At 46.1% G+C, this 22,756-nt stretch overlaps 1 protein-coding gene across 1 annotated transcript in view; it reads left to right on the forward strand.

The window, feature by feature from the left end:
• The first annotated feature begins 15,252 nt into the window (after positions 1 to 15,252).
• The window catches only part of afap1 (actin filament associated protein 1), a 108,332-nt gene continuing 100,828 nt past the window's right edge, over positions 15,253 to 22,756 (forward strand). The window contains exon 1 of the mRNA XM_080519297.1: positions 15,253 to 15,427. Within this exon, the coding sequence (XP_080375423.1) occupies positions 15,391 to 15,427 (37 nt within the window). The 5' untranslated portion in view covers positions 15,253 to 15,390. The remainder of the gene's footprint in view (positions 15,428 to 22,756) is intronic.

A 22,756-nucleotide genomic window follows, 5' to 3' on the forward strand; every position in this document is an offset into this window, starting at 1 on the left:
GAGGTTGAGCTGCTGTCTGCTGATTGGTCAGTGATTTACTACACGCCCTCAATATGTTAATGTGCTGGCTGAATCCTCTGCTGTCAGTGTGGTCAGCTGTGCTCTGGTTGTTTTTATTTTCATTTTATTTTCTTTGCTGCTCAACTTTAGTGTTTGTTGTGAAAGAGCGACTTGAGGCAGGGGGAGACCGGGGGGAGGGACTTTGCATCGCGTTGGAGTTTTCTGTTAGCAGCATAGCGCTGGCCGTGGCGCTGATGCGCGTCCGGGACACCGGAGTCTGGAGCTTTCGTCTCCGGCACTGACCGCGCTCCGGCAGCTCCGCTTCCCAGAGGCGGTCAGTGTTCTGTTCAGCCGCGGTCAGTGGCGCTTTATCGCGGGGACGGACCGCGGAAGCCATGTAAAGGAGCTCGGAGCTCGGAGCTCGGAGCTCGGCGCCTCCGTGTTCCGGCGCTGTGCTGCCGGAACACGGAGGCGCCGGAGTGGAGAACCTCCTGCAGAAAGCTCAGACTCCCATGTCTGTGCCTCAGCCAACCGGGGGGAACGCTCCAGCCACTTGCCCCGCACCCCAGCGCTGGAGTGCGGGGCAAGTCGCCCGGCAAGTGGCCGAGCGACTCGCTCTCTCAAAACAAACACGGAAGTTGCGCTGCAGCTCTCCACTGCAAAAAATGACTGCTGCAAAAAGTAACTTTTTTTTTTTCCGCTGCAAAAAATAACAGTGCAAAGTGGAGAATTTAAACAACAACAGAGGATTCATAAGATCTACATCTGACGACGTTCTTTTCTGTTATAATGTCACATTTCTGGGGAGCTCATAAGCCCCGCCCACTTTTCATGCTCCTCTCTGCAGTGGAGACGCGACCCAAAATTTCGGTCGGGGTTAGTGCTTCCGAACTGCTCCGTACCGCTCCGTTCCGCCCCGGCACTTGTGTGCGGTGGAGATGGGGCTTAAGGAAGGAAGGTGCAGAACCCACATATGACCTCGAAGATGTAGGAATCATTATTGAAGGTGTGGAAGTGCTTCACGACCGAGGCAATGCAACAACCTCTTAACAAAGGCCCAAGTGCTAAAAAATAAACTGTTTGAAGGAGCATTATAGAGAGATTGCAAGGAGACTTTGAACATTGTTGTGCTCTGGTCTGTGAAGTATCAGAATTTTCAGGAGAGGTTTTATCTGAAATTATCTGTCAAAGAAATGCAAAACATGCATGGTGTTCAGTAATATGCGCAGATGTTCAGAAATATTCAGGTTCTCATCAAGGGGTCTCAGTTTGACTCGGGCCGTTGGCTGTTTGGTTATGACTTTTTTGTTGTTGGCAATAAATGTGATTTTTCACAGAACAAACGTATTGTACTTTTATTTTGAATTTACTTAACTGTATCATGTGGAAAAAGACTTCAATTGGGAGCGTATGCCTGCTAACTAAAGAAACAAATTATAAACAACCGACCAACTTCATGAATCAAACAAATCAAGGTAAACGGGAGATGCTGCAGTTCAACCTACTGTGCTGTTCCAGGAGTGAAGCTCAAATGACAACACAAGAGTGCTTCACGTAAATACTTCCTGACAGCACAACTTCCAGTCGGAAACAAAAGTTCCCAAAAGAAATCCCATAAATTAACTAAATAAATACATATATAATAATGGCAATTGACAGGCAAGGGTAGCCAGTTGCAGTGTGCATTCAACTCTTTAATATTCTTCACAGAGAACTTGGCTTTGTGTCCTGTGTGGAAAACCCCATGGACAATGGAAGATATTTAATAGTGATTTGTTCGGAGAGGATGATACTGGAATTTAATTAGTCATCCGTCCATCCATCGTGCACCGCTTATCTGGGGCTAGTTGGCACAGGCAGCAGTCTAAGCGGGGATGTCCAGACTTCCCTCGGTCCAGACATTTCCTTCAGCTCTTCCGGTGGGACTCCAAGGCATTCCCACGCCAGCCGAGAGACATAGTCCCTCCAGCCTGTCCTAGGTCTGCCCCGAGGCCTTCTACTGGACGGACATGTCCGGAACACCTCCCTGTGGAGGCATCCATCGCAAACAGATGCCCAAGCCACTTCAGCTGGCTCTACTCTGAGCTCCTCCTTGGTGACTGAGCTCCTCACCCTATCTTTAAGGGTACACCCAGCCACCCTACGGAGGAAACTAATTTCAACTGCTTGTGTCTGGGATCTCCTTCTTTTGGTCATGGCCCAAAGCTCATGACCATAGGTGAGGGGAGGAACGAAGATCGACCGGTAAATCGAGAGCTTCGCCTTTTGGCTCAGCTCCTTCTTCACCACGATGGACCGATACAACAACCACATAACTGCAGACGCTGCACCGATCCACCTGTCGATCTCACGCTCCATCTTCCTCCTACTCGTGAACAAGACCCCGAGATACTTGAACTTCTCCACTTCAGACAAGGGCACTCCACCGATCTGGAGGTGGCAAGCCACCTTTTTCCGGTGGAGAACCATGGCCTCGGAATTAGAGGTGCTGATCTCACATCATCTGCAAAAAGCAGAGACAAGATCCTGTGGTCCCCAAACTGGACCTCCCTCCGGTCCCTGGTTGTGCCTATTGTCCCTCGTGTCTCTGTATCCCACCGCACGTAGGAGGTGACAAAAAACCTCCCGGGAAGGAAGGAGAGGAGAACAGTGAGCTATAAACCTACAAACCTTGAGAATGGATTAACACAGGAGTTTATTACAAAACACAGAAATACTGGCCTTACAAAGATTTGCCTTATCCTAAAGCCGTTCAGCGCGGAGAAGACCAGCTCAGGATAACACACCCAGCCAGCGTGCAGGAAGAAACGAGAGTGAGAGCGAGCCTCTGGGAGGTGCCGGTGGTTAAAACACGCGCTCCGCTAAATTCCCTCTTCCCATTGGCCACCGCTAGAAGGGGCGTAAGTAACATAGTCTCCTATTGGTGAGCCTTCACACAGACTGAAAACACTACACTTCCCATAATGCCATTCAGTATTTTTCCACAAGGTGAAGCACCTAAAACGGCTGGCTGCAGCCATTTTAACAGTTTTTATAAATCAATGCAGCAAATGTCACATTTCGGAGGTCATGTAAACATCATAACTCCAACACTATATATTCTGTCCATTAAAGTTATGAACAGAACTGGTGACAAAAGACAGCTCTGCCGGAGGCCAACATGCACTGGGAACAGGTTTGACTTACTGCCGGCAATGCAAACCAAACTCCTGCTCCGGGCGTACAGGGACCGGCCAGAGCTTAACAAAGGCCCCTGGACTCCATACTCCCGGAGCACCCCCCACAGGACATCCCGAGGGACATGGTCAAATACCTTCTGCAGATCCACAAAATACGTGGACTGGTTGGGCGAACTCCCATGAACCCTCAAGCACCTGGTGAAGAGTATAGAGCTGGTCCGGTGTTCCTTGACCAGGGCGAAAACCAACGCGGTCCTTTCACTTGGATCTGAGGTTCGACTAGTGGCCAGATCCTCCCCTCCAGTACTCTGGAACAGACTTTCCTGGGGAGGCCGAGGAGTGTAGGTGTGTTCCAACCCTGTAGTTGGAACACACCCTCCGATCCCCCTTCTTAAAAAGAGGGACCACCACCCCGGCCTGCCAGTTCAGAGGCACTGTCCCCGACCGCCACACGATGTTGCAGAGACGTGTCAGCCACAACAGTCCCTGCACATCCAGAGACTAAAGCCCCCTTTCCACCGCACAAAAAGTGCAGGAATGGAGAGGTATAGTCTGTTACGGTCAGGTTTCCACCGCAAGAATTTGTGATTTTCCGGAAACAACCGCTCCAAAGGTGGTCGTTTTCTGCTACCCTTCTGTCGGGGTACCCGGGACTATAGAACGGATCTGAGCTTGAGGAGGCATATGCTGATTGGTCAGTGATTTACTACATGCCCCAAATATTTTCATTTGTCGGCTGTATGAATCCTCTGCTGTTAGCGTGGTCAGCTTTGCACTGGTTGTTTTTTTTTCTTTTCTTTGCTGCTCAAATTTCATGTTGGTCGTGAAAGAGCAGATGTGAGGCAGGGGGAGACCGGGACTCGACACATTGCATCACGTCCAAGCTTTCTGTTTTCAGCATTGCGTCCGTGCTGCCGTTGCACTGCCGGTGCGCTGCCGCTTGGCCGTGCCGGGTCTGTCTTTGCATCGTGTCCAAGGTTTCTGATCAAATGTGATGCAGTAGCTGTCAGCATTCGGTTCAAACGTGGTCAGCGCCGCTGCATCACATCATTGCTGCATCACAGCATTGCTGCATCATAGCATCTCTGCATTGCAGAAATGACCACCAGTTGTGCTCCAGTGTGCTCTGGTGCGCCGTGGTCTGTCTTTGCATCACGGCGCACGGTGCATCAGCTGCGCAGCACGGTCAACGCTGGAGTTGCTGCTCCGGCGTTTGAGTAGAAAGCTAAGGCCATGTCCCAGAGCGGTGCACCTTCGCAACTCTGTCCCGTGGCCAACCAGGGCACACTTGAGCCCGGAGCGTTCGCTCTCTTGAGACCAACACTACGGAAGTTGCAGCTTCAGCTGTGTGGCTGCCAAAAATTATAGTTAATAAAACAACTAGTGCAAAGTTGGGGATGTAAACAACAACAACAGAGAATTTACAAGGTCCACATCTGCCGCCTGGCTGAGGTTACTGTTGTAACGTCACATATCTGCCTACTTTTTAACCTACTTTCTGCAGTGGAAACGGGCACCGGATTTGGCTCTAGTTATGCTTTGCCATACCGCTCCGTAAGGCTCCGTTCTGTCCCTGCACTTTTTGTGTGGTGGAAACACCATTAAGGAACTCAGGGCAAATCTCATCCACTCCCGGTGCCTTACTACCGAGGAGTTTAGCAACAACCTCGGTGACTTCAGCTTGGGTAATGGACGAGTCCACCTCTGAGAACCCAGTCTCTGCTCCCTCAGTGGAAGACATGGTGGTGAGACTGAGGAGGTCCTCAAAATATTCCTTCCACCACCCGATGACATCTCCAGTTGAGGTCAGCAACTGCCCACCTCCACTGTAAACAGTGTTGGTGAAACACTGCTTCCCCCTCCTGTTCTCAGTGATAATCCTGTTTTTCTATATTCAGCATTTTCTCTTCATTTAAACTTAAACGTCCTCATTACCCCAAACAAAATTAATCATTTAAGAGGGTCATAAATCCAAAGTGTATTATCACCAAATATAAAGTTACATTTTCCGTTCGACTCAAATATTTGAGAATATTTGGAGTTTTGCATTCTCTGATGGCTGTAAACCACACACTCAACTTAATATTGTCATCACACCCATTCATTTTAAATGCTCGAGAAAAGCTAATTAAAAATCCTAAAATACATCATGCTCAAAGTGTGTCTGTTCAGAGGAAAGCAAATTGAATGAGCCTGCTGGAACCAAGAGTTCCAGAGAAAGTGAACTAACCTAGTCTCAACTACTGAGCCATGGCCAATTGCTCATGCTCACTTGACCCCATGGTGTAACCATTCAATTTGCAAGTTCAAACTTTTCCTCAAGATAGTTCTAAACCCGAACGCCAACATGCTATAGTACAAATTAGCCTGTGTTAATCTCTGGTTAAATGATATTGTTTTGAAAATGCTCATCTCATTAGCATATTTAGTCAGTCCCTCTCCCAGTGCTCCATCCCACCCTCCTTAAAGTCCTCCACCATCGTCCGTCTGCCAACAAAGAACAGTGTCAGCAACCTCAATGACTACCGGTCAGTGGCACTCACCCCCACCATCATGAAGCACTTCCAGAAACACATCACATCATGCCTGAACACCCACACTCCACCCCTACCAATTTGCCTACGGAGCCAACCGGTCCACAGAGAACGCCATGGCAACCGCTCTGCGCACCTCATTGACCCACCTGGAACAGGGGTGGAGCTTCGCCAGGCTGCTCTTCCTGGACTTCAGCTTGGCGTTCAACACCATCATCCCCAACGGACTGGTCGGCAAGTTGGGGGCCCTGGGTTTCTCCCCTGGGTAATGGACTTCCTGACAGAGTGCTCCCAGAGAGTGAAAGTAAGACACCACCTGTCCTCTGCACTGAGCACCAGCACTGGTTCCCCACAGGGCTGTGTGCTAAGCCCCCTACTCTACACCCTCTACACCTATGACTGCACCCCCACTCACCCCAGCAACACCATCATTAAGTTGGCGGATGACACCACGGTGGTGGGGCTCATCTCAGGAGAAGATGAGACTGCTTACAGGGTGGAGGCAGAGTTTGTCAGGCTGGCACTCCACCAACAACCTCATCCCGAACACCTCCATGTCCAAGGAACTGATGATCGACTTTAGGAGGTGTAAACAGGACATCCAGCTGATCACCATAAATGGGGAAGGGGTGGAGATGGTGTCAGACTTTGGGTCCCTGGGCACCACCATCTGTGAGGACCTAATCTGGACTGTAAAGTCCACAGCTATCCTGAAGAAGGCACAACAGAGACTCTACTTCAAGAAGAACAACCTCAAACAAGAGCTCTTGTTGTGTTTCTACCGCTGCTTGGTGGAGTTGGTGCTGAGATACGGCATCTTGTGGAGTTCCCCAGCTGCACCACATCAGACAGGAAAAGACTCCAGAGGGTCATCGCTTCCACCCAGAGACTGATTGGCTGCCCCCTCCCATCCATGGAAGACCTCTCCACCACCTGCTGCCTCAGGAGAGCCCAGAACATCCTCAGAGACTCCTGACACCCCGGTCATCACCTCTTTGAACTTCTGCCATCAGGGAGGCGTTTCAGGGCAATAAAGACATAAACAAACAGACTAAAAACAGTTTCTCTCCAAGAACTGTTGTTGCCCTGAATGTCCCAAACACCAACTAACCCTGAACTGCTGTTTTATCCCCCCTGACCTGGAAATACCCCCTGGGGACTGTACAGTTTTTTTTCTTATAAAGATGCTATGTCTGCATTATTCCATTTATTTCAGGGTTTTTTTCAATTGTCTTTGCACCTTCTACTGTTTTGCACGGTTTTTCTCAAGAGAGCTGCCATTATTAATTTTTTATTTCATTGTGCTGAGAACAATGACAATAAAAGGAATTCTATTCTATTCTATTCTACACGCAGCTGATGATCACAGTGGTGATGATCAGACTTCCAGATGTGGACGTTACACGTTAGAGCTGGTGTGATGCACTGCCACCTGACATTTGTGACGGCTTGACGTTAGCATCCCTCCAACACTTACCCTGAAAAGACGCGTGTGTCTACACGTGTGTATGTGTGTGTGTGTGTGTGTGTGTGTGTGTGTGTGTGTGTGTGTGTGTGTGTGTGTGTGTGTGCATGTGTGACCTCATCCAGCTGATGTGAAGCCCGAGTTCACACCGAATCCTCAGTGTTGCAGTTCCTGAGCCCCACCCTGCCGACTGGCACTAATTTGAACCATGTGAACATTTTATGAATACTTACAAGCACATAAACACTCAGAAAGTCTTGATATGTAAGAACAGACACAAAAGAAACATCTGTAAGGACTTACTTTATTCCACCGGTTCCCCCTCCTGCTCAGACAGGAATACCTTCACATCCATACTGACTGCATTGCGTCTGCCTGGTATAGAAAACAGACTCGGGTGGGGTTGAAATGCCTGAGGAAGGAATCCACACCATGAAAGAATTGTTCCACCATGGGAGCCGGTATAAAAGGGTCACGGATGCATTGGATCCACACACTGGTGTCTGGTAGATGGAGCTTCCAACAGTAAAGAAAGTTTTGCGGATACAGTCCTTGTCATGTGAACCAGGCCTAATCTGACGCCGGCCAGGATGACACATTTCTATACGTATTGTCCACAGAAAGCCCAGAATTGGCTCTTTAGTGTGTTCTGTTTGTCCTCAGCTATGATTTTCTACAAAATCTCCACAACCTGTAAGACACTGAAAATCAAACGGCATGACTGATTTCAATCCATGTGTTTACGTGGTAGAGAACAAAGAGAAGGCCAGAGAGCATCACTGAGTATAAAATGAGGCCGTCACTGTGGTTACTCCTCAACTTCTTCATGTTCTCATTGTGTGACAAACAAAACCATTGCTGTCATTGTTTCAGAGGAGTGCAAGCTTTCAAAGTTGAAATAATTCTGCTTCAACCAGAACTTAGATGTACTTTTATTCGATGAAGACTTTACTTCATGGTGGATTCGCTTGTAAGAAAAGAACCATATTGTCAGTTTACAATTAGCAGCTGAAAACCAACTCCAGCATAGGTTTCTATCGAGCTATGTGGGCTAATAGTTGAACTGTTTGGTGTGAAATATGTGTTCGCAGCGGTTTTCTTATTGAAATAATCAAAATAACTGAATAAAAGAAAAGCTCTGAGGCACCGAGCGAACTGCTGGTTTCCCTGATGAGTCAAGGTTTGACTCTGCAGTGTGTGTGTGTGTGTGTGTGTGTGTGTGTGTGTGTGTGTGTGTGTGTGTGTGTGTGTGTGTGTGTGTGCGTGCGCGCGTGCGTGCGTGCGTGTGTAGCACACATGTTTTAATTCAGTGTGTTTCCCCTTTACCAGAAACATTTTTGGTATTCAAGGCATGCTGTCAAAACAGCAGCCAACCTGAGCACCTCTTAGCACTGACACACACACACACACACACACACACACACACACACACACACACACACACACACACACACACACACACACACACACACACACACACACACACACACACACACACACACACACACACACACACGCACACACACACACACACACACACACACACACACACACACACACACACAGTCACATGGTAGGTGACTGGTGGTTCTCCAGCCCATCCCCACATTTATTGGATTAGGACACAGTTTGGTTTGGAGACAAAGCGGGCCTTGTCCCCGCTGCGTGGGGAGCTACTGGTGGAGTGTGGGCTCCTGGGAGGCAGAGTCACACCAAACACTGCCAAACACCACTACCAGCCCGGCCTGGCAGACTCACAGCAACAGTCTGTCAGAAAACAATCTCTTGTAAATGCTGGATGATAAGAATCTCGAGGTTTCGAGGTTTGGGGCACCCGCCGCTGCTGGATTAATCAAGGACGTGCTCACAATTAAATGACGAGATTGTGCAGTCATCTGGTGGCGAAACTTCAGCCACTCACTATGGAGACTCAACAAAGGGAATAAACACTGCAAGGACGAGAAGGAAAGCGAACAAGCTGGGTCCAAGGCCCCATTTACACAACAACGATTTCGAGTGTATCTGCAAAATTTTCTTCACCTCTGGGGGTCCGTTTACATGACACCAGCGTTCTGATCCTTGGTATCCATGAAGTTTTTATCCTGGCTCCAAAGTGGAAAGATTCTTTCACGACCTCCTCCTGCAGAGACTGCCGGAGGCGGAGTCTGTCACTGTGCACCTCTTCCCCTCCCTCCTGATCATCCACTTGGAAACAAACATGGCGACCAGTAGTGGTTCGACTCGTGGTCTATATTTGAGTTTTATGGTCCATATCAGTAGTTTAATAGTTGAGACTCTCCCTGATAGCGGCCGATGCATCATCAGTCCAATAGGAAGTCAGGTTCTCTCCATTCTCTTCATGTTTATAGCATTTTGTTCTCTGCATGCCTGTCTGGTTTCATTACAAAATCAAGAACTGCGCCCTCCAAAGAAGCTTGTCAGATTGTTCAGAACCCAGCAGCTTGTCTTTCCACCGGATTGTGTAAATATGAAGTTCTTGCTGTCGTGGCGGCTTCTCTGTATTGGTGACCCGTCCATTTGAAAGCATTGGACGCCACTGCCTCACCAGGCCTCATGTGCCTTGCTGGTGCTTCACGCTCGTAGGACTTTTATATGACCTACCTGTTGATATCAGACGCGTTGTGTGGAGCTTTTCAAAGTGCATCTTGCTCCACATCTCTCATGACCCTCCAACTTGCTCCAACATTTCCAGTGAATATACAGAGAGAGGCCTCTGCAGCTGGGTGTGTCACCTACTATTCCCTGTTTCCATATAAAAACAAGATTTCCCCTCTTATAGCTTAGTTTTGGATATGGAAATGTTTCTTTTGGATATATACATATAGAATTTTCCCCCCCTAAAATAGTAATGTTTAGTCACAGAAAGTTAAAACTACTTTCCCGTCATAACATCATCTGACCTTTCCATCTTTTTTTACTTCGCATCGCATTTACTGCCCAGACAAAGCCCCGGTACAGGGGCTCTGCGGCACACTATAGAAAACGTGGCCTAAATGTGCCAGCAAAATGTTTTGGAGGCACATTTATGAAGAAACAGTAAATACCAGAAGAAGGTGGGATGTTATTAAACCAAATGATGACACTAAAGCTGTTTCATATCCAGCTCTTTAATTTGAGTGTGTGTCTGAGTAACATGACAGTTTGATGGCTGACCAGAGCAGAGATATATCCAACTTCTTACACTATCTCATTCTCTATTAGATTTAATCGCAGTCGGGGGGTCGAATGCTGATGTCACTATTGACTTTCACGCAGGAGAGCCAAGCTGACGTCCATCCAGTCTGAAACTTCACTGCGAGCACACAATCGCACTTAATAGAAGAGTAAAATGAGCGCGTATCCAGGCTGTGCTTCATCACTCTAACTCCGTCCTTTCATCGCTCGTCGTTTCAACCCACACATGTTCACCACATACTCCCTCTCCATCATCATACCTCACTCTGATAAGCTGGAGCTGAAGTCCTCCCAAAGGACTTATGCACCGCAATTAACTGACATTGGAGGTCATCTGGTCAGTGTACTCCACAGAACTGCACAGAGCGTTTAGGAACACAACCTTGTTCTGCCCATAATAACACTCCAAAACTAACGCACCTCCTGCATTTTAGCTTTAGAGATGTTTATCTTGCCTTGTTAGTTCTCCAGTAATGCAGGGAGGTTAAATGCAGATTAAGAGCTGAAGGTTTTTTTTGGTTCCAATTAGTCTGCAGTTTGTTTTCATTGGCATGTCCAAAGCAATTGTCTCCAACCACAGTCATTTTGCAAGTGTGTGGCCCTCGTATTGAACCTAAGACACTCGCCTGACGAAAAACTGACACTAAGGTCTGAGTGAGGATGAGTGAGTGTGACACATGGCAACTTTAACAAAAGCAACAGGATGTTAAAGGATACAAACCACAGACTGGAGTTGCACAGTCCACCAACTTTCACAAAAAGAAGGGATTAAATGATTGAGGGTTACAGGAAAGAAGTGATGAACCCTTTAATCCATTATAAACTACTTGTTTTGACTTGAACTTCTCTGGTATAACTTATGAGTATAATATGAGTGCAGTTAAAGCCACTGCACTCATATGATCCACCAGCAGAGTATACAGCTGAGTTACGGCGAATGAGTCAGTAATGTTCAGGAAATGACTCGTGAGGTTTCACTCTTTACAGCATGAGGTTAATAGGTGACTGGAACCCAAACCCAAATCTCAGCTGAGCTCATTCATCCCATGGTCCTTAGTTGAATGGATGTATATTTCTGTTTAGTACCTGCTCGGTGCAAAGCATTAATGTTAGAGTGAAGTTAAATGATTATGCTGTCAAGCTGAATAAAAGTCGTCAGTATAAACATGCAGTTTGTCATTAGTGCAAACGATATATGAGAATGTGCAAGAAAAAAAGACCCTAAACTCAAATCCTGAGGGACACCTTTTAATTTTGATGTTTCTTTTCGAGCCTCTGCATTTACAAATGTTTGGTCTGAGATCTTTCTAAACTACACACACATCTAAAATCCTGAACCAGTCGGATGTTAAAATCCCATCCTGAGCTCTGTATTCCTGCAGCACATGTGAATAAAACACTGTAACTAAACAAAATGTTGTAAACTTTTTAGATAAGTGTATATATGTAGAGTCTGCCCCCACACACATTCCCTCTGGGCCCAGCTTGGTTACAGGCCCATTATTGTGATTATCCTTGAGGGAAATGCTCTCGAACCACCTCCTCTGTGCTTCTCCCTGAAGCGTCTGGAGCTGAAAGGTGATCCCAGACATTATTCTTTTCTCCCTCCCTCTCTCCCTCCCTCTCTCCCTCCCTCCATCCCGAGCTCCTTCCCTCCCTCTGTCTCATGTTGCTCACTGAAGAAGTGCAGTCCTGGAGAAAAACAGGGAAAAGCAGAGTGTCAGATCGCCTCTGTCATCTGCCCTCCCCACCCTGATTCCCCTCGTCCTCCTCCTCTTCCTCCTCCCCTGGTAGCAGATGGGATATTGAACACAGACGGGGTCTGGTTTGCCCCTGTGGATGAGGTTGTTGGGAGAAATGATTCTTACGGTAATAGATTGTAATTAGGAATGGCCCCTGCTTTTCTCTTTAAATGTTTATCCCTCCTTCTCTTACTGTATGCAGCCTACAAGTAATGCAGCTTATAGGGAATGCAGCTTATAGGGAATGCAGCCTGCAGGTAATGCACCCTGCAGGTAATGCACCCTGCAGGTAAGGCAGCCTGCAGGTAATGCAACCTACAGGTAAGGCAGCCTGCAGGTAATGCAAGCTTATAGGGAATACAGCCTACAGGTAAGGCAGCCTGCAGGTAATGCAGCTTATAGGGAATGCACCCTGCAGGTAATGCAACCTACAGGTAAGGCAGCCTGCAGGTAATGCAAGCTTATAGGGAATACAGCCTACAGGTAATGCAGCCTACAGGTAATTCCACCCAGTGCAAGTGAACCTGGTCCAGTCTCATCCTAATGTTCAAAATTAGCATTAGCAGGCTTTAAGTCAGTGGTCTCCAATCCCCGGGTTGTTTGGTACCGGCCTCACAGAGACAATAAATAACTTACATTATTCCCCTTTTATTTATTATCCGAGTCTGAACAATGTCTTCTTTTGAAAAATGACCGACTTCTCTCCGTTCCATCGTCTATGACTCACTCTTGTCTTGGTCACGTGGTAGATTAACACTGATATTAAACCCACAAGTAGCAAAACGAGCAAAAACAGTCATGTTTGGAAAGTTTCTTTTCAAAGAAGGAAAGGTCCAGTGAGAAGACATACAAGTAAGTAGAAAGACACAAAGTACATTGTGGATTCACCTTTATTATGATAATTTACAAAATACTACTGTTTTTGTGTTGGTCGTATCATTTTATTTTGTTGTATTTATCTGCCACACCTTAAAGGCCGGTCCGTGGAAATATTGTCTGACATTAAGCCGTCTGTGGAATTAAAGGTTGTGGACCACTACTTTAAGCAACAGCTAATCAGGCCTCACAAGATTACAGAGCATGCTAATGGGGTAGAGCTCTGAGGGTATGCTGGCGGTGTCACCATGCTAGGAATTAAAAGCCTCTGTCGTGAAGGCCACCAGTTTCTAAGTGCAATTACGTCAACACATCATCAAACCTTGACCAGAAACATTTCTGGATCTTGGACAGTCCGTGGCTGCTGCAGCCACCATGACGCCTAATGATCAGTTCAACACTGTTCAACAGACATGAGTAAAGTAAAACCGGAGGAGAAAGATCTCCATGTAGGCGGAGCAGAGCTGGGCAGGAAAAGTAGGAAAAGTGAAGGAAAATGGTGCCTTGAAGGACACCTGGTAAATCTGACGAGCGCCAAGCGTGGGTTCCAGCAATGGGCCTCCCTGGAAAGAGTGATTTTATAAGATGAAAATAAATAAGTGAAAGGTGAAACTGTTGGTTATTTTCTCACAACAGACATGTGAGTGTTGTGTTTGAGGCTCTCAGGGTCTCTGGATATTCTAGCCTGGGATCTGCTCTTGACATATGGTCGTATGCTGACCGCCCAACAAATTCAAGTATTTGTGTCACCTCAATGCTAACATGTAGTCACCAGCTAAAGCTACACATGCAGCCACAACAACACACACCTGAGCTAAAGTCAAGATTGTTTCTACTGTCATAATTAAAGGTATAGTAGAGGATTTTCTTCTTCCGGGTGGATCATCAAAATAACTGGTTCTTTCCTAAAATTCCTGAAAATCCTCCTGTATACCTTTAAACAACAAACAATTCGTTGAGATTGGACAGTTGAAAAAGACTGAGTAAATGAATAAACATGGTTTTGTTGTTTTCAGGATTGATTCCCTCTCCCAAACTTTACGTGTGATGAGTTTGAGGTCACTGATTACCGTAAACTGTTTAAGTCCATTAAAGTTACTCTACAAGAAAATAATCTTTGAAATATACTTCCCATCAAAGGTAGCATCTGCACAGATAATACACCAAAACACGAAAACAACACCTGAATCCATCACACCAAAGTTGATATGATTACAAACAAGCCAGAATTTGTATCCATCAAACTGTGGATGTTTCCTGACTGACGCCATCATGTCAACCTGCCCCAAGGCATTGTGGGATGTCAAAGATGGCGTGGAGGCAGCTCCAGCTAGAATATCAACATTTGACCGATTCAGGGAGAAAGAAATCCAGACTTTGTCAAAGAAAGAGTATTGAAGCCACGAGGAAAGTGTGGAATGTAGTGAAGCTGACCGTTAATCGTTATTCCAGCACGAATCGAGACCTCGCGATATCCAGTCTACAAACGGGGTCTGATGACATGAAGCCTCGGGAATCTTCAGGAGTTTCCGTGACCGCAAGATGTCATAAATCACGGGTATCTTTTGTGAAATTTAATACGTGTTTTTATGAGTGTAATGACGAATTTCCCTCAGAAAGGCAATTGAAGCATATTAGAGATTCACATCAACAACTAAAACTGAGTCCTAAATATTAAAGTGTTCCCCTGCATATTCTGGTAGAGTAACTTTAACTTGAACAATTTAACCATCAATAATTTGATTACATTTGTTTTCTGATAACTGTTCAAAGTTATTAAAAATACTTGATCAATTAAGGGCTAACTAAATGAAAACGATAAAGTACTGAATCCACTGGCACTGGACAATGAGTGGATTGAAACGAAATAAGCTGTTGATACTCACACGCTTACATATTTACATGTATATAATGGAATCATGATAACAAAGGTAGTTGTCATGTTAAATTACACGAGTTCAAATAAGTGACCTCCAATTACATTTAAGACACATTCTGTTAGGATTGGTGAAATGTTTCCTTATGTATTGATGAGTGTATTACAGTATTTAGATATTTATCTGAGGGAGTAGTATTTTTACTATATTTCCGACGGTCATTGAATGCAGCTGGATCCATCCAGGCAGTTTTTGGGGGAGGGGAAGGAGGAGGAGGAGGAGGAGGAGGAGGAGAAGTTTGAAAGGGGAAAGAAAGACGTGTGCGTGTCCGTCCTGGAGCAGGGCAGAGCAAGGCAGGGCAGAGCAAGGCAGGGCAGGGCAGGACGGAGCTGCTGAAGGACTAAAACACCAGAGAGTCGAACTGCGTGCGGATACTTTCTGTCTTCATTTGAAACCTTTGAAGTTGCCGGGGAGCCGCCGGGCACGCGCCTGCTCCTCCGTGCGTCGTCGCGCGGATTCACGATGAGGAGCGAGCCCGTTCTGTTCGCGTCTAGCAGGGGTGAGTAGCACTACCTGCCCCCCCCCCACGTCTCAGTTTCATTTTAACCTGGTGAAATGTTTCAGGCTATTAATGCTTCCCATTAGTTTATACTTTAGCCGTCTGCTCTCTTTTCTTTGCGTTTTGAACAACTTCCCGTTATTTACTGCACTTTGTTTTCCAGTCGGAACCTTGTTTCTAAGATTGTGAGAGCCGGACTTTGTCATTACAAACCTTCAAATCAAACTCTTCCAGTCGCCTGGCAGCTGGATGTGGAGGAAAGAAAGGCTCCAGACCTGAGGGGGACTGTGGAGGGGTTTGGCCTGGTTTGGCCTGGCTCTGGTCCACACCACATTGGGACTGTGAGCAACAGGCAACAGTTGCATTGCTCATGACTTGTAGCAGAAGTTAATGCCACACATGAGCTTCCTGTGTGTTTCCATGCAGGCTACAGCTTGTAGGTCAGTGACCCACAGGAGCATCACAGATGCGGAAAAGAAGGGCATTGATTTGTCAACGCATGCATTGGGCGTGTTTACTTGTGGCATTTTGGTTTCACATCAGTTGGAATGACTGTGACCTACTTTTAGAGCCTGCATGTGCCTGACATTGTTCAGTGGCGTGATCACACCAAGATGTGCAATCAGCACTGGAAGATCTGCCCACTTATTGCACAATCTCCCCCAAAACATCCCAGATCATCATCCAGCAGAACGCAAGGATGTGAATTACAGCTGCTCGACTGGAAAAAAATCATAATCCCGATTAAAATTTGATTAATTGAGCAGCCCTAATGTGAATGTTGCGTCGCCACGGCAGGTCATGTGACCCAACGGCCACCATCAGGAATTGATTGGCCACTTCATCCATTGTGTCACCAGGATTACTATTGCAACAACACATCATCAGTAGGGTAAAACTAACCCGTCTCACGACGGTCTAACCCGGCTCACATTCCTTATTAGTGGGTGAACAATCCAACACTTGGTGAATTCTGCTTCACAATGATCGGAAGAGCCGAGTAAATCTCGAAATGTTTGCCATTCCTTCTTGAGGGAGCGTCGCTCTCTGCAGTTACATGGTCACGACACTTCCTGTCAATCTGACTGGATTGACATTGAATCAATGCCTCAATGCTTTGCAACTGTGATTTGGAAAGAAGGTCCAAAGAAGTATGGAAGGTGGATTGTTGGGTCAAACCAGCCGAACCTGTTTAGAAACTGAACCTCAAAAGACACTTTCACAATGTTCAGAGTTTAATCAGAAAAATAAACCACATGCAGGATGAATTGACCCCACTGAGGAAGACGAGGCAGTCATCACCATTTGGGAAAAGATTAGCACCTTTCTGAACTTTCTCACTGGGTCAGTGTCACCTGGTAGATGTTTAAATAATTAAAGAACTTTCATTCTGATCAGGCCTTCATTCCCATCATTCAGCTTGAGATGCAGAAATGTGGAAACAATCCTACTTCAGTGGGAAAAATGTTTTTAAAAACCATCCAGCTGAGAACTTCTGACTCTGAAAAGTCCAAATATTTGTGGCGTCACTCAATATAACAATATTTCGACTTCAATTTTTCAAACAGCATTCCTAAAAAAATCACCAGCTTTGAAATGGCCAAATCTTTCAGTTGCCAGTTTTTCCAGATGCATAGAAGTGAAGACTCTAGTCGCTGTTTAGCCAATATGATTTCAAGAAAAACAATAGAGCGTCGCTCTTACCCGGTCGCTGCTCACAGGTTATATTGGGGTTTTATTTATTTTTTTACATATTCTATTTTTTGTGCTCTTTTTTGCTCTTGTTACATATGTTTACATATTTTAATTCCTTAATTTGATAAGTTCTGCACCTTTTACCTTGGAGAGGAATAAAGCTCCCTACTCTATTGTACCTCCTCCGCTCTGCCTCCACCTCACTCCGTTCACTTTAAAAAAATATAAAAAAATAAAAAAATTCAGTCAGCCTGCATTGACAAAGCTCCGAAGTTGAAGTAAAGGACTCTGCAACATGGCGAGTGGCGCATAAGTCACTCAACACAATAAATCAATAAGGAAATTAGTTGCCAACACTTTTGATAATCAAATGTGATCGATTTTTATCGATTCATTGTTGCAGCCCCAAAGCCGACAACAGCTTCTGGATGTTGGATTTTGCTGCTCCAACTTCTTATTACCAATCTCCCCAAACTCCTCCTGAGATCTCCAGAGGCTCCGCCTCCACCGGGCCAGGGGTAAATGCTCGCACAATGTAAACAATGATGGGGGGGCGGCTAAGCTTGGCTAAAGCTAACGCTGCACCAGCTCTTCCTCACTGATGTGCGTCTGTGGTGAATAAAGTGGACGAGGTTCCACATACCGTTGTCTCAAAAGCTAGTATTGGTCATATTTACAGATAGACATTTATACTGTACAATGAAAAGCTTAGTGCTTCTCCCTCAACCTATAATTAACTAAAGGATTGATAGAAAAAAAAGAAGGAACAGAGTATGTACAAACAAATAGCTATACTAAACGTTTACAAAAAATAAATTAAAAATTTTTTATATTCACTTTGTAGCTAAAGCTACTGTTATCATGAAGTCTATCATAATAGAATAAATGTATTTGTATTTGTTCGGCATGTTTTGAATATCCTTCCATAATCATGATTATATTGTATTATATGTATTCTATATTATGTTTCATTATCTTGTATAGTATATAATATACAAGTGTATATTATGTATATAAGTATGTATGTTTATACCTTTTCAACAGATAGTGAGTCTTTGTATGGGTGGCATGGCTCGGTTGGTAGAGTGGTCGTCTCCCAGTTGGGAGATTGCAGGTTTGAATCCCAACTTATCCTGCCCGCATACCAAAGTGTCCTTGGGCACGACACTTGGCCACACCACTCTCAGAAGGTGTTTTGTCTGTATTAAGGCAAAGTCTATATTAATTACCACAACAAAACTAGCATTAGTCTTTGATGCACTTACAAAAGACGGTGATCAACATAAGTATTATAACACCATAATGCCTTTTTCATGTTTACGTTTGGTGTGTATGCGTCTCGAGGTGACCGGCCCGTCACTCACATTTTAAAAGTCCCTGTGGAGCCGAAGCCAAACACATTGTTTTTGGGAAATGATAGAGCACATTCATCTGAGAACAAAACAAAGTGGAATAAACAGAAAAGATGTAAACACTAGTGTTCACCTTTGGCCTCTCGAAGATAATTTATGAAGTAAATCATCTTTTAAATTGTTGAGACGGTGACATTGATGCTGAAAAACCGTGAATATAGATAAAAGCTCCATACAGAGGCCGTAACAAACATGTTGAGTCTGGATTCACAAGTAAAGAATACCCACCCACTTTCACGATTACAAGTTTACAGTTTTCTATGATGAATTCCAGGAGACTTCGCTTCACCTGGAGACTCTTCAAATAAAGGAGTCTGAGTCTGAGTCTGAGTCTGAGTCTGAATGTCCTTGAAGGGCCGACATTTCAATAAACCAGTTAACAAAACAGCCAGTGAGCACAAAGCAGCCCCTCACCCTGTCCTCTCACCCTGTCTCCATCTCCTCACCCTGTCCTCTCACCCTGTCTCCATCTCCTCACCCTGTCCTCTCACCCAGTCCTCTCACCCTGTCTCCATCTCCTCACCCTGTCCCTGCACTGTGTCCTCTCACCGAATCCCCTACATCTGTCCCCTCACCCCGTCCACTCACCCCGTCTTCTTACCCTGTCCCCATCCTGTCACCCTGTCCCCATCCTGTCACCCTGTCCCCATCCTCTCACCCCTCCTCTCACCCCATTCTCTCACCATGTCTTGACACCCTGTCCCTTCACCTTGTCCCCGTCTTCTCACCCCAACAACTAGAAAGACTGTCAGCATAAAAACTGAGACCCAGGACTTCAAGATGACCAGATATGGCCTGTTCGATCCAGTTCAGAGCTCAGTGGCATTCGAGACACACAAACGAAACAGTCTTTCTCAGAAAGTCCCTGAAGAGACTCTGGTCCGGGTCAAACAAGGAAATGTGAACTCGTTGGCAGGCCTCTGTCTCTTCTTGCGTTGCTGAGCAGGACTGTGTGGACCATGCTGTCACATCCAGGGCTCTTCAGTTCTTGTTCTCTGTTGTTGAAAGGATGAGGACTGGGTTTAAAATGGATCATGTCCATCTTCTGATGGACTCACAGGATAATGAACTTGTTGTCTCAGGTTCATGTCCATCTAACAGGTATTTAATTCATTGTAGAGGAAGGCAGACTGATTCGTTGCAGTTGGACAGAAGGTGTGTCGTCTCATGAGGAGACATTTTCATTCACGTTCCATCCTACATCGTGAACAAAACTGTGCAATTGACAGGGTGCATCCTGGGTTGTAGAGTTAAGCTGATGTGACGAATAAAGATGTCTTCATCTCAAACAAAGTGGTAGTTATGGAACTGATGCTGGACTTTAGTACAGCTCAAAAAAGGACTTGGTCATGGGGGGTGTTAGCTAATCTTGTTGTACACTCCATGAATGTAGAGCAGCGTTTTTAAAAACACAAATGTTCAGAATCTTTGCTTTTCTCTGCATTATTTTCTCAATTTGTGACCTCATCCCCTATTATGAGACTTGTTTTGTGGTGTGGTGACCTTAAATAGGAGTCTGCTTCTCATTACCCCGCGCTGCTAGAGAACACGCGCAGCTCCATTAACAACACATGCTGTCAATGATGCTGAATTCAGAACTTTGGAGTTTTTGTACAGTATAAGCACAGGGTTCCTGTCCTTGTCCTCATCTGGCGGGGGTTTTAAAACTACTAAATTGCTGTTGAGGTGAATTTTAGGAGATCCAGGTTTTTTCACTTCCAATCCTGATACCTTAATGTTGATATCTGCTGATACTGGTACTATTCCGATACCAGAGTTCTGTTTGCTTTAATATTATTATTGTTATTATTATTATGGTTATTGTTTTATATGAAGCAGTAATAAACTCGTCTGTACAGTAAAGTATGAATGTTTTCATGTATTCTCTCAAAAGACAACTTGAGGTTGGTATAAGGTCAGAAAAGGAAGCAGGACAAAGTATTTTAGTTCCATGTGGACAATGTGATGGTCTGCATGACGTCATCATCTCATAATAAACTAGTTCTATCTTTAAAACCTCACAATCACTTTATTAATCTCTGGAGAAATTCTTTATCAATGCAGCAGCAACAGAATGTTTCCAGCTCTAAGCAGCTCCAACCACTGGGACTATTTCCAGGGAGTTTAGCGTGGAGGAGGACGCAGCTTCTCGGAGGTGTGAATCTCCTGCTGACAGGCTGGAGGAGCTGCTGCTCATTGTTTTGATGTCAGAGCTTCTCCTGGAGAGCTGCACTTTTAAAACGCAGTTTTAAAGCCCGACGTCTGACGGCAGAGCGACGCCTCGCTGTACTACGGCTTTGATGGCGTCCATGTTGCTGCGTTGCTTTGGTAACATCCACGTTGCTACGTTGCTTTGATAACATTGCATGTTGCTATGATGGGAACTAAGAATTCAACAGCAGAGACAAAGGTCGGAGGTAAAATCGAAATAGTTTATTGCTCCAAAAAATATAAGGTGAGCCTAAACTAGACTGAAAAAACAAAAACTGGAGCGCACACAGCAGGGTCGGAACTACGGGAACGGGACCCGACTCTGGGAGATCAGAAACTAATGACAAGAATCCGGCAGCGTCCTGCGGTCAGATGTCGGCTTATGAACCAAGCTGATTAAGGTCAGCCTCAGGTGTGCGTAGTTGTCCCCGGCGAGAGGGTCACTAGGAGAGGGGGAGAAGGGTGGAGAAAATGCAAAAAACAGAAACACAGAAAGTCACAGTACCCCAGCCTCAATGGATGCCACCTGGCATCCTACCAGGCTTGTCAGGGTATTCGGTGTAAAGGTCTGTGAGCAATGTCCAAAATCGGGGACTGTGAGATCCAGGACTGGTCCTCAGGTCCATATCCCTCCTAGTCCACCAAGTATTGGAACCCACAGCCATGACGGCGAACATCCAGGAGGTGACGGACTGTGAATGCGGGGTGGTCATCCACGACCTGGGGTGGGGGTGGATCGGAAGGCGGGCTCAGTGGACTCGTGGAAACAGGCTTGAGTAGGGACACATGAAAAGTAGGGTGCACTTTGAGAGAGGCAGGGATCTTTAATCTGGCGATGCGGGACCAGTAGGGGTCGGAGATGACCTGCTTATGCTTTTTGGGTGGCCTTATTTCGGGGGCAGACTGAGCAGGCAGCAATATAGTCTCTGGTATCAGCTGAGATGGAGGGCCACCAGAATCGCTGACGCAGGAGGGCCAGGGTACGGTGGTACCCAGGGTAGCAGGCCAGCTTGGAATCATGGCTCCACTGTAGAACTTGTGTCCTAAGAGCCGGGGAAACAAATACAGTTAGTCTGGACAACCTTCAGGGGTACCTGTGGTAGGTTGAGCCTCCTGGACCAGCTCCTCAATGTCCAACTGGGAAAACGCCACAACACAGGACGGGGGAAGAATGCCCTGGGGAATAAACTCCTCCTCCGAGGGGGCGAACTGGCCAGAGAGTGCGTCAGCCTTTATATTCCTGGAACCAGGGCAATAAGTGATGGTGAACTGAAATCTTCCCAGGAAGAGTGCCCAGCGGGCCTGATGGGAGTTGAGTCTGTGGGTAGAGTAAAGGTAAGCATGGTTCTTTTGGTCTGTCCATACCACAAATGGATGCCTGGAGCCAGTGCCTCCACTCCCGGAGTGCCAACACCCCCGCCAGCGCCCTGTGGTCAGATGCCGGCTTATGAACCACGTGGATCAAGATCAGCCTCAGGTGTGCGTAGTTGTCCCCGGCGAGAGTGTCACTAGGAGAAGGGCAGAAAGGAGGCGAGAATTCAACAAACAGAAACACAGAATATCACAGTTGCTTTGCTAACATTGCATGTTGCTATGTTGCTTTGCAGTGTTTTGTGTGTAAAATCCATCCAAACAGCAACATGTTGTCATGAACAGTTGGTTACTGTGTTAGCCTGCTGGCTGGCTGCAAACTGGACTGGATTTCCTAACTCATTTCTCCACGTCTCATTGAGACCCGCCTCCCTTCAGGAAATCCATTCCACAATTTTCAGCCAGTGAGCAGAGCAGCGGCAGGGAAACACTGTGGAGTCATTTTAGCAACAGTGAAGCAGACGATGCTTCATGTATTGTAAATCGCCACTGGTTGGATCGGAAATTTCCGGTCCGTGAATTAAGTTGGTGTCGGAACCCAATACCGATACTGGATCGGATCAGCCCTGTCACTAGTGAATTGACATTGCAATGAGTTCTGCCGACTCAGCTCTGCCAGCTGTGACCTCCAGTCATACAG

Source organism: Blennius ocellaris, assembly GCF_963422515.1.
Source record: "Blennius ocellaris genome assembly, chromosome: 23".
NCBI classification, from domain to species: Eukaryota; Metazoa; Chordata; class Actinopteri; order Blenniiformes; family Blenniidae; genus Blennius; species Blennius ocellaris.